Source organism: Poecilia formosa, unplaced genomic scaffold (assembly GCF_000485575.1).
Source record: "Poecilia formosa unplaced genomic scaffold, Poecilia_formosa-5.1.2 Scaffold53, whole genome shotgun sequence".
Classification (NCBI taxonomy): Eukaryota; Metazoa; Chordata; class Actinopteri; order Cyprinodontiformes; family Poeciliidae; genus Poecilia; species Poecilia formosa.
This window is the reverse complement of record NW_006799992.1, coordinates 799,351-811,901: the sequence shown is the minus strand read 5'-3', so window position 1 is coordinate 811,901 and position 12,551 is coordinate 799,351. Positions and strand designations below refer to the sequence as shown.

The 12,551-nt window shown below is 38.1% G+C and overlaps 1 protein-coding gene across 4 annotated transcripts in view; it reads right to left on the bottom strand.

Annotated features, from left to right (window-relative positions):
* LOC103138602 (potassium channel subfamily K member 2) overlaps positions 1 to 8,966 on the bottom strand; it is a 29,807-nt gene extending 20,841 nt beyond the window's left edge. For 3 of the 4 annotated variants that reach the window (XR_001662245.1, XM_016671957.1, XM_016671958.1), the window contains exons 1-2: positions 8,596 to 8,966; positions 5,922 to 6,235 (exon numbers count right to left, since the gene is read on the bottom strand). Coding sequence is in view for 3 of the 4 variants with exons in the window: in XM_016671957.1 (XP_016527443.1) it covers positions 5,922 to 6,235; position 8,596 (315 nt within the window). In the remaining variant the exon portion in view is untranslated. Of the gene's footprint in view, positions 1 to 5,921; positions 6,236 to 8,570 lie in introns of all 4 variants that reach the window. The other variant, XM_016671959.1, reaches the window with a different exon arrangement.
* Between the last annotated feature and the right edge of the window lie 3,585 nt (positions 8,967 to 12,551).

Genomic DNA, 12,551 nt, shown 5'->3' with positions numbered 1-12,551 from the left:
ACATGTCTGAAAGATTTCTCTGAGATTTTGTTCCATGTTCACATGATGGCATCTCAAACCTGCAGCAGATTTGTCAGCTTCACATCTTTGACGGAAATCTCTGACACAACTCAAAGGTGCCTTGTTGGACTGGGATCTGCTGAATGAACTCATTGTCAATTCAGTTCCAGATGATGTATGATTTATGTCATTGTATGTTTTGTTTTTTTTGTTTGTTTTTGTTTTTGCTGGAAGTGTCCCTTAGAAGATGTGCACATAAAAGGATTGACACAGTCAGCAACAACGCTCCGTACTTTAGGGAAACATCTCACCTTCCCATCTGAATGCTGTTGGACATAAACTCATCTGACATTTTCCAAATATGTTACTGAAACTGTAAATTGTTGCCTGAGTTTTCTAAACGTAGCTGACAGGAGTGGAATCCATTGTGGTTTTCTGCTGCAGTAGCCCATAGGCTTCAAGATTCAACGTGTTTTTTTTTTTTTTTGTATTTACAGATTATTCTCTATAAATTAGAGAAAAGTTGTGCAAGAAAATTTCAGCAGTGTAGCGGTGTGGCACCAACAAACATGCCACATTGAAAGTACCTTAAATCCCTTATCTCCCTCGTTCTGTTGCTTTCTTTAATTTGTACCAAGTCCTCCAAGTTCCTTTGATTGCTGCTAAATGTCTGCCTGATTTGACTTTTGCATTGACCTGCAATTGAACTGGTGTACCTGAAGAAGTTGCTGATCAGCGTTTATAGTGCAGTTTATATATTATTCATCAGTGAGTGACTTTTCTTCCGTTACCTGTTTTCCCCTTATCTGAGATGAGACCAAGGTAACTTGTTCAAGTGAAAAACCAATATACTCCTCTGCCTAGAGATACTTTATGTGTTTTATGCATATTTTTGCTCCCAATAGTGAGTTGTAGCTTTGCACAGAACAGCTTTCATTGACTCCCCCAATGTAGAGAAGCTATTGCTCTACTCCAAGCTTCCCCCAGAGCTCCAGAATAAAACACTATTATACTAGAGATATTCCTCCACTTGAGGTAGGAACTGAAACCTTTGGGGAACATTAGTAAGTTTAGGAACCATGGCCTCAGGCATCACTTTAATTTTTAAACTCTAAGTTTGATAAATCTGAACAGACCAGAAAGAAACGGAGAGCCATCATGATACGAGCCGTTTTAGTCTACGAACGCAAAAGAACCAAGCATCTATGCTTATTTTGTTATGTCCATGTATCATTCTTCTGATTAAGAGAATGGAAATTTTGTTCTAGAATGTTTTCAGCTGTTCAAAGCCTAAAAACAAATGTAAATGAGGTTAAAAGATAAAACCTCCCATCCATTGTTCCTCCAAAGAAATCCTTCAGCGAGGCAAGGCCTTTTGCTTTTCCCCCACGTGAGCTTATCATGTCTTCCCTGCTCTATCTTTTGCACGCAAAGCTGCCCCATAATAAGGCAAAATTATGTGGACATCACGCAGGCTGTCGGCGAGTTAAACCAAACAGTTGAGAGAATCTGAATCGTCAAAGCCTTTTTTTTATATAGCTTACCTTTTTAATTACTCCCTTTGAGAGCACACTTCTCCTTCATCCTCTGCTGACTAGCTTTTGAAAAAAGTTGCGCGTCTGTGCAAAGTAAAGAGTGAATAAATGGCACCTGGGTTGAAACCGTGCATCAATAAATCATCAGAGGAAAAGTAGTTGCTTGAAAGGTTGCTTAACTCAGTCACTGACCTGCTCACTAATAGATGACAGGCAGAGCTGACGAATGCTGTAACATTCTTGCGAAACAACAAAAGGACAGAGTGATCTCTGGTTGAAAGTGGAAAGCTGTCTTGCAATTAGTCTGGCAGTACCAAAAGAAAACATGCTTCCAACAGGAAAAAAAAGTACTGAGTTTGAACAGTAATTAACAGAGGTGGTTTGTCCTAGAATATGTTAGCTGTATTACATGACAATGTTTTCATACGGCATTTAATAAGCAATCAAAAATCCAAATTTAAAACAACACAATTAGACCTGGTAACCTGAAATCAATTTGGAAAATAATAAAGGCTAGATTAGACCAAATTTGAAAACGAGTTTTTATTTTTTCCATGGGGGAACAGCTGTCTAAAACAGGGAGACTATTAAGAACAGAATTCAGCTCATGAACAAAATGTACAAATACCTGATCTCAAAGGATAGATATGTTTTTGATCAAATGTACGTATTTCGCTTTGCTTTAAACTTCAAAAGTGAAAGGTTTGTGGTAATTGAAGGCCAAAGTCCAGTGGTGCTTGAGCGGCTGTCTAAGAATTCAAAATAACAGAAAATAATTCCAGATCTGGAGATCAGAGCTGAAAAGTAGAAAATAACTACACTTTATATATAGAAACATTCTGCCATTTTTAATTTTCCCTTGGTTCTGAGCCATGAGAGGCTTTGAGTTTGATTTGTGTTTGTCTGCTATTTTATTCAGCAAGTGGTTTGATTCTCTTGTTTCTGTATCCTTGTAGCATTCTGATTGTTTATCCTGTTGCTTCTTGTGCTTGAATCCCTCTCAGTGCAGCTGATCAGTGGTCATCTTTGGTGGTTTTCATTATTCCCCGTCAGATTGTTGTTATTGTTAGGACGCCTTCACACATTTGGAGGTGTGCACACCTCCAAATTGCACATGGAGAATTTCAAGCTGTAGTTCAAATGCAAAGTAGAATTAGAACACAGTCTAGGATAAGTCCTGTCCTTGAATTGTAATCATTGATTGATAATTAACAAGGTCAGCAAAGAGAAAAAAAAAACAGAAAATGGAAGCAAAAGCCTGAGAACCAATCAGAGACTTTAACACAATCTTTTTAAGTGGTTTCAGGAAACTACTCCAGGTTTGACATCCTCAGTACAATCGGCTCACAACAACTACATAAAAGCGCATTTAATTTTTTGTGCACGATTATTTTTCACTCCTCTTGCCAAGATATAAGCGTTCACTGTTTCCCAGATTAAAATGAATAGAATGATTCAGCAAAGCATAGCACTCTGTGACAAAAGCATCGATTGTGTCTCCTTTTGTTTTGCTTTCAGTTCTGAAATACTGAAAGTTTTTCTATGCTAGAAGTTTTATTTTGCATCTCACCTGCCTGCTCCAGTCTGAATTTAGGTCAAATTCCTTCTCAATCTGACAATTTCATAGATAATTGTTTGGCATTGTCAGAATCTCAGCATAGACAATGACCAAAATTCATGTCAGTGAAAGATTTTGCAGCATCCCAACAAAGCTCCTTATAGATTTTCATGAAGCTCAGCATAAATGTTGCAGATCTTTTTAAGGTGACTGCAATTAAACGATGTTAATGAGCTGCTTTTCAGTCTCAACGTGAGATTTTTTTTGTTTTTCATATGAAAACAGATGGAAAAAATATGCAGCAGCTTTTCTTGGGAATCCAGACATTTTAAGAAAAAAAAAGCACAGACAACAGCGAAGAGACAAACAGATATGAAGCGGATGAGACCAGATTGCCTAAACGTGCAAATAGATACATGATGCCAATTACTAACATTCAACTTGTTTTAGGAGAGTTTATTTCATGACAAACCAAAACATGAGTGTGAGCTACAATGTATATGTATTGGATGCGTCTAATATTGTTTTTTTCTGTTTTATACTGAATATTGTAGTTTTCAGTGCATTTTAGTTTGTCTCTCCAAGAATGGAAAACTAATCCTGTGTCTTATGTTGACTGTTTACCAAGATCATCTGCAGATGCAACAATGTTCTTTGTATAATGCAGTATTTGTGTCCCTGCAGCACGTTGCTGTTGTTCAATGTTCTCCTGGTGGTGGATTCATAAACATTAACCTTTACTCTGTATGTTAATGGAATCCAAACTCTTTAGAAGAGAAAGTCTAACCTTTTCCAGTCTTGTGAAATCTTTGCACGAACTTAGAAATCTCATTTACTCCTGCTCTGATACCTATCCTCATCCTTTTAAACAATATTTAACTTCCTGCTTCTAAACACTCCTGATTGTCACCATATCAGTTTAAAAAAGGTGTTTTAACATCAATAGAAACTGAAACTGCCACTTAGTGGAGCCTAAGAAAACACTCTTTGTTTCTACGACAACAACAAAACTACCAGTTATTGTGAATTTTCTCTTATTTTTTTAACTAGGATATCTTTGTATCTATTGTTTTCAGTCTAAATTATGTAGAAATCTTGAAAAATGTAAAACACACTTTCAAGGACAAAATTGAATCTTTTGTGAAAAAATAACCTATAAAATTATGACTTTTCATCAAGCCCTCTAACGAGATTTCCTCAGCGTAGTAAATATTTGTGTATTGAGTAATACAGTGTCAACAGAGTTCAGTTGCATTATTCTCAAGCAATCTTGGTTGAGTGTGTTTAAGAATCATCACAGGATTACTGGTAAGGGAAAAAAAAATCTTCATTATGACAAAGGTTTGAATAAAATTATAATTTTATTCAAAGTCAGTTTTTGCACCTGATCTTTACAGCATATAGTGTTAATGCTATATTATTACAGTTGGGGCTTCAAATTGGCTCATATTTGCATTTTCTTTAGATACAAGGTAAATAAACTTGGTATTTGAGATGATGCATTCAAACTGAAAGAATCACTGAAGAAAATATACAGCATTTCATGCTTGAACATCTCTTTAAAGTAAGAGAGTAGGTTACAGTGGCATCTTATATCAAGCAGACTGAAGGCAGAAAACAGTACATTTCCAAGCTTTGATTGTTAAAAGATATTTTTCATGGATTAAAAACACTAAATGTAATCACAGTGGGTCAAGGAACTTGCACTCGATTCTTGATTTCTGCCACCTTGTGGTCTAAACTCACTGGCGACTTTGTTAGGTACACCTGTTCAGTTGATTTAAACAGAAACTGCATTTTAATCTACAAATTATATGTTGCAACTCAGTGTCTGTAAAACTAATTTGAGGCAGAAAATGAAAGCACTTCAGTTCCTACATCCAAATGCTGCAGTTCTTATGATAGTTATAGTTATGATAGTTCACCCAGATAGCTGCTAGGTGAAGCAAAACATCTCGGACTAAACTCTAAAAAGATTCAAAAAGTCAAAAAATCAGTTTTGTAACTGATTTTAAAACTCTGGAGAACAAACATATACAAACGTAGCTGAGAAATTGTTTTGTCACCTTGCCATTGTACGTCTATGCATCTTGACAGGGCATAGCTGTCAAAATGCTCACTATGTAAGTTAGCTCATGTGACATTTCGCTATCAAGGAACCTGTGCAGTGTTTTCCCTAACCAAGGTGGGCGCCTGCCAACAGGACTGCACTTCAAACTTCATATTTTTAATCCAGAAGGTTTCTATTTATTTATTTTTTTACTTTGACTATTGATCCAGGATTCAGACTGGTGAGTTGAGGCACGTGAAGAAAAATGCATATTCTATAGAATGCGACGACTCTGATGATGATAGAAATACTTTTTTTTGTCCCTTTATAGTTGCATGATGTAGATGGCTGCTAGTTTACTTGCACTAAGACGTTCTGATTGTATCTGCATGAATTTTGTGTACTTTGTTGTGGTAAAATTACCACAACAAACTGCAGGAAGTTTAATAAAATGTTACTCCACAAAGTATCTAAAATAAGCAAAATTTTGTAAGCAGGAAACAAACCGCATTCAAGTGAGAAACGACCAAACAACCTTCTTTGAGGTTTATTTTAGCATACAAGGCGATTCATTCCACGACCGACCTCCAGCTGTGGTAATTGTTGTTTTTGTGGCAAAACAAAATATATACTGCAAGTGCTCTGATATAACTTTGTATAGGCAGCGTTTCAATAAATCATTCACCTTTTTTGCAACAGTTTGCTATGGAAAACACAAAACACGGAAATAAACCTTTAAAGCTCATTTTGTCAGCAGAAAAGAAGATATTACACCTGCCTTGACAAGATCCTCCAGCTCCGTTGAATTTAGGCAGCTGTGCTTGGCCAAGAACTTCAGTTTCTCCTCCAGAATGGCCGATTTCAGCTGGCTTTCGTAAGGCTGCTCCAGAGCCTGGAACACCGTCGCCCCGATGATGAGGTACAGCACCACCAGGAAGAAAATGGCCGACACAGTTTTCCACCTCATGACTGTGGTCCGGGTGTCGCACTCATCATCGGGAGTGTTCAGCACCACTGGTTTTGCGGAGAACGACAGGCGAGGCTTGGAATTGTGGACGGCAGCCTTTGGGTCAAGGAGGTCAGGTGCGGCCACTGGAAGGATGGAGATGATCGTTATCTGAGGTGTTCCACACTAAAAGAGCTAAAAAAATTGTACATGCTTCTGTTAAAAGAGCTTAGCTAACAAATGATGCGGTGTTTTTTTCTCTGTTACTTAATACATTTGACTTTGTACCAGAAGCTAATTAAATAATGTGTTGGATTATTGCCACTGCAGGGCAATTGTTTGAAATTTTAATATTTAAACTTCACCAGTAAGAAGATGACTGATTGTTTCACAGTTTTCATTTCATTGTACTTGTTTGATTTAGTCTCTCTTACTATTTTTATTCCTTCATTCCTTCAATAGATCTTGACAGAGAGCTAATGCTTCAAGTAACTCCTGTTTTCTCTTAGCCAAGGACTTTACACCTCTTTAACAATATTTCCATTGTTTTTCTCCAACTTTCTCAGGGCAACAGAAAAAAAATATTACTTTTTAAGGAGAAGTTTATGTGCAGCACAGCCAGCTAGTACAGCCATGCAAAAAACATGAGGCTCTGTAGACAGGCTGTATAAAATAGTAACTATGCTGCATTTTTCACTATAATTTCTTTCACCTTCTATCCACAAACATTTTTACCATGTTTCTTTAGAGGAAAAACATTTTTTTTCTGTTAAGAAAGTTTTTTTTTTTATGTGCAGAATCAAACTTATGCTGTTTTTTAATAAAAAAAAAATGCCTTTGCCTATCCATGGAGATATAATAGAGGGTAATGAAGAGAATATTTTTTTTTTCAATTTAATTTTTGTCAACTTTTAAGAATGCACATGGAGTGTGAGAAGCTGCTCGGCATCTACAAGCTTTTTCTTTAACCAACATGTACTGCACGAACTCTCAGCCTTGCACAGCCATACACTAATTATTTTATTAACTCACCAGTGCACCTAGGTGAAGTCATCAGTCCCCGTTAGTTGTTGATTATTATTCAAGCTTCTGTCTCAATAATCCAACTATTGGTTTTGAAATATTTTACAAATACAAATCTCTAAGTCTGGTTTGGTTGAAGCTTGGATGAAGTTTGTTTTTGAACACCGGTCTTTGAAAGAGGACTGAACTTTGACTGTGCTTCTCTAACACAGTTAAACCTTGCCCACTCCAGCTCCTTCTCCTACCAGCTTCTACAGTGTATTCTTCCAGGTTTGCCCTGCGTTTAGCTCCTTTCCAATTCTTCCTGATCAGCATCCCTGTACCTGGGATTGTACTGTGCTAAACAGTTCCAAGTCTCATTTGGCAAACTGGGGCTGCTTTTTGGTCATTTTAAAGCAGGTCAAACAAAGCTCCTGCATGGAGTTCCCCAAGGCTCCATATGGGAGAACGTTTATTCAGCATCGACCTGGTTCCTCTGGCTCACATCTTTGGAGTAGTACAACATTGTTTAACATATCTATCCTCCTGACATACAATATTAGATTTCTGTCCCCACTTGATCACCATTCACTACAGTTACTGTGTCCAAAACATAATCTCCAGCTCAATGCAGATGAGTCAGAAATTGGTAAGTGGCAATTACTTCCTTGACTTATCCAGTGTATGTGCTGTATGTTTTTGCATTCTTTCACCAGAGCTGCACTGGTGCCGTACTGTCGTTGGTTTTTAGGCAATTCTTGGAAGTTTTTAGTGGGCAGACTTTGTGAAACGTGAGATTTCTACACATAGCCGACTGTAACTCTTTACTGAGCAATTTATGAGGCGTCCATTTTTATGGTTGTACCGTTAGAATTACTGGATCTGCACCTCTTGTTCAGCTCCCAGTGATCTGTAGCAATCAGCAGCCTCACATCTACGTGTTTTTTGTTTCCTTGTATAAAAATCAAACACACAGACTCTAATCTTTGTGGAATAAACTCACACTAGGCTATTATATTTTAATGCTGCACATACAGCACTTTCTCTGCATGACTACATTCTTTTTTTTAAAGTATTTCTGTGCTTGGAGCATGAGCTAAAGCAGAAAAAATAAATTTAAATCATTAAATATTTAACGACATTTGTCACAATGATGTTTCTCAAACGCTTGCTACGCTTAGGTGATTACATAACACCCCCAAGAGGTCGTGCTGGCCATTTTTTTAAGGAAACTGCTTCTACAGAGTAGTACTCACTTCATATCCCTTAAGCTTTCGTAAGCATTCTTATTTTATAAGTTATATGACTAAGGTAAGCACTGTTGTCACAATTCAGATGGTTTAAAAAAAAAACAACATAGTTTTTATGGAACAATGTTTGACAATAAATCTGCTCAGAAAACAGAAATAAAAGACACAAAAAATGACATAAATTATCTGTTAACATTCATAATAATTGACGCAGACAATTTATAATCACCTTGATGTCAAGGTAGGCTACTTACTTCTCTACCATCTCGTCTGTGTCGGTTTCCTAGAAGGCGTTATTTTCCAGGAAAGCGCAGCACCGCTCTCTGTCTAAAGTCTGCCTTTGCCTCCCGTGTTCGCTCCAGAGGACGTGTCCGCTGTCCACATGGCTCCGGAGTGCTGACCTGCTCCCTGCTTCACAATCTCCGGAGAAAATGCATCCAGCGCATCACGTCTGTCGGCGCAAACGCGAGTTAAGACTGAGCGTAAAGGGAACTAGGAGGCGGGGGGAGAGGCTCGTATCCACGGTGCACATCCAGGTGTTTGGAGGAAGCGCGGTTTGTTGTTGGAGTGAGAGGAAACACTTTGTTAAGAGTAAGACAACGACGGATGCGCTGCAGTGCGCTGGGAAAGAAAGAGAGAGAGAGAAAGAGAAAGCGATCAGGAGAGAGAGAGAAAGAGAGAGAGGGAGAGAGAGAGAGAGAGAGAGAGAGAGAGAGAGGTTGGTTTCTGGCGCTGTAACATCTTATGGAAAATTTCTAAAGCTCACCATTCAGAGCGCAACGAATGATCATGATTATTATCTTGAAAGTTTGCGGTGGTTTGCAAAAGTATTCATGCCCCTTAAGCTTTTTCCACATTTTGTCTCACTGAAAACTTCACTCTCTCGGTTGTTGTGATTTTATGCAAAATAAATGAACAATGAAAAGTAGAAGGAAATTATACACGGCTTCATTTTAATTGTACACTGAAGGAAAACAGATCGGAGAGTGGCTGCTTCTTAAAGAGACAGAGGTCATAGATGTCATGACTTAATGGTGACTTTATAGCACCATGTTAGTTCCAGCTGTTCAACATATACTTATATGTGCCTGAAAATGCATAATACCACCCCTTTAAACTCACCCACAGCATCGTGCTGTGGGCAAAGTTCATGATTCAACACTGAGGAACAGACTGGGGTCTGTCTCTAATTTGCCCAAAACCATTGTGACATTTCTTAAGAGTCTTCAGTCTTAAGATTTTCTTCTGTGGACTAATCTAACACATCTGAAACCTTTCAGAAGGTGCATCTGGAGTAAAACTAAAATAGCTAACATCACACTGCACACTGACAGCGGCCACAATACAGACTGCAAAATGAAACAGCTGGCAATTTTGAATCATCATTTTACTCAAAAGCACCTTGTAAAGAGGACTGACATTTTCCTCCTGAGGTCTGCCCGCCCTTGTTGCTTTATTTTCCCGTCTCAAGGACAGTTTTCTGCTGTTTAAAGCAGAAAGCGCAGTGCCATGATGTCCTTGATGGACCAGTAATTTAAACGGGTGCTGCCCCCGTCACACAGAGAAGTTGAACCTGGAGGCGACAACCAGCTTATCAGTGGGAGGAAGCAGACCCCAGGGCACGGCACTACATGCTCCAAAGCACAGGTTCGGCGCATTAATTAAATCCATCCGAATTAGTGAGACAGTCTGGGCTGTTTATGATGTGACTTTTCATTTGGCGTGGCATGCAGGTGTGTTCTCTCTGAAAAAAACAGAGAACACACAGGGGCTGACAAGGATTTTAATTGGGTTAAAGTCTGTTCTGCCCTTGAAGATGTTCAGATAAGGCAGAGAAACAGTAGGATAGTGTGTGTGTTAGCGCTTAAGTGCCCACTGTATTGATCAATATTGACTGCTCATTTACATAATGTACTTGTGGTAATTGAATAGTAGGACTCCAGAGCTGAGCTCCTCTGCTTTAATAAGATAAATTTATTTATCAAACTAAATCTCCTGAGGAACAATGTTGTGACTTTCATGTTCACCCCTCCCCACCCCCTGTTTTAGGCAGATTATATCCCTTAAACTTTTTAAAGTTCATGCAAAATTATCTACAGGTTTGTGTTCAATACGTGTGAACATTCTGTTCGTGATAAAGGAAGAATAAAGAACATTATTATTATGAAAGATTGTAATTCTAACAGCAAGTCTTCTGGCGTTCAGTATTTTTCTTTTAAATCCAACAATGTTTTAAGCTAACGTTTCTTGCAGTCGGATAGAAATGATTTATAGCAACACAACAAACATTCTCTTTGTTGAATTCAGGCGAGCTCAAGTAAACAGCCGTTTTTCACCCAATATGAACCGTAAGCTCAACCAAATAGTTTTAATAAAGTTTTCTGAGGGGAAGATTTGCTCCTGATGTTGTCGTATTTATTTCACACTGAAGGAGTTGGATGTCTCAGTAAATATCACCCAACTCTATTCCTCTGGCTGCTCACAGACAAGTCCAAGCCCCTTACAATTGAAATCCATCCTGCTCCAGTATTGATTTTTGCAGCCACCTCCTAATTTGTTTCCTCTTGTAGATTAAGTCTTCAGCTGTATAAAATGTCTTCTTTCTCACAGACATTTTGCTTGAAATTTTCTCTGGTCTCACCTCACCTCTTTCAATCCCAGTGTCGACGTCAGATGTGAAGTCACACAGAGAATGCGTAAATTCTCTCTCTCTTTTTCTTTTTCGCTTTCTGTGCAGTAGTGTTGATGGGCTTTAATAGAACGTATTAATTGCACGGATAGCTCAGTGTTATAATCACTTCCGCAATTTACCCAAACTGATCAAAGGAGCCTTGCTTCCAGATTCCCAATTTTTGCTTTAATAAAAAATAATTGAAGTAGTTTGAAGTTGATTTTTTTTTTTTTACAATAGTTACAAAAATTGAGAAAACTTATTTAGTCTCACTGAGGTCTATCCAGTAATGACTCAATTAAATAAAAAGGCAAATGTAAAGATAAACTGTTCTAATACTAATTCCAGAATATACACTATCCCTCAAAGACAAATGGGGAGAAAACAGTTGAAAAAAGTGAAGGATCTATACTTTATTAAAAATGTTCCAGTCTCTGTGGAGTTTAGGAAAATGTCCGGATCTCAATTTGTTTTTTTGTTGTTTTTTTGCCTTTAATCTTACAGTTCCTTATTTGGGAACAACCCTGACCATGTCTCATATTGAATGGTTGCCAGTTTGCCTGGAGGGCAGCGTTACTGATACCAGGAACATATGGTTCATGTTACACGAAGACAGTAACCTTGTTATGGGTGACATCGCTGCATTAATGTGCCATACTACCAAGGTAATTTTGTAAAGGCAGAGCAACAAAAGAGGTTCTCATGAATAAATTACTAAAAAGCATTCTAATGAGTCCATAAGGATCTGTGGGAAAACATAGTTGTTTTTGTCATCTTTAAAATAAGTGGGATGATCTTAATGTGCTGATCTGATTCCAAACTGTTGTAGCTATTTATGTTTTTCACAAACATGTTGGCAAAATCTATGTGCATCTTGCTAACAGATAAAAAAAAAACAAAAAAAAAAACCTCTCTATCTATTGTTCTCTGTACGAGTGCAAGGTTGTTTTAAAAAAAATGCACAATTGTCTTGCCAAAATCTGTCAGGAGTTGTGTTTTTCAGAAGGTTCAGGAAACAGATGAACCACAACATCAGCAAGCAAAACGTTTTTTAAGGTTTCATTTAATTACACACTTTTATGTCCACCACCTCATCTGCAAGCTTGCATTGTAAAGACTCCGGGGATTCGACAGTGGAGAAATGAGTTATGTCTCGACTCCCGGTCCTGCTGAATCCAACTGAACAGTTTCCACAGAGGCTGCACTTTGCTCGTCCTGCAGAGAGTTATCAGCAAATCCACAGCGTCGCGTCCTCTGCGGCATGTTTTTACACACTGCCCTGCATGTTTTCAGTTGTTTCCCTGTTTCAGCAAACCTGATTTCAGTTGATGGTTGATTAACAAGCTTTTTGCTGGACTGCAAACAACTAAATCAGGCGTGTTAAATCAAGGAAACCTCAAAAACACACAAGGCAGTGTGTCTTGAGGGCCTGGATTGGGAAAAGATGCTCTGCGCGGCAAAAAGTGTACAATTCTAGACGACCGGCTTTAAAATGATTCATCTTCCACCACAAATTAAATGTATTGGCAAAATTCAAAC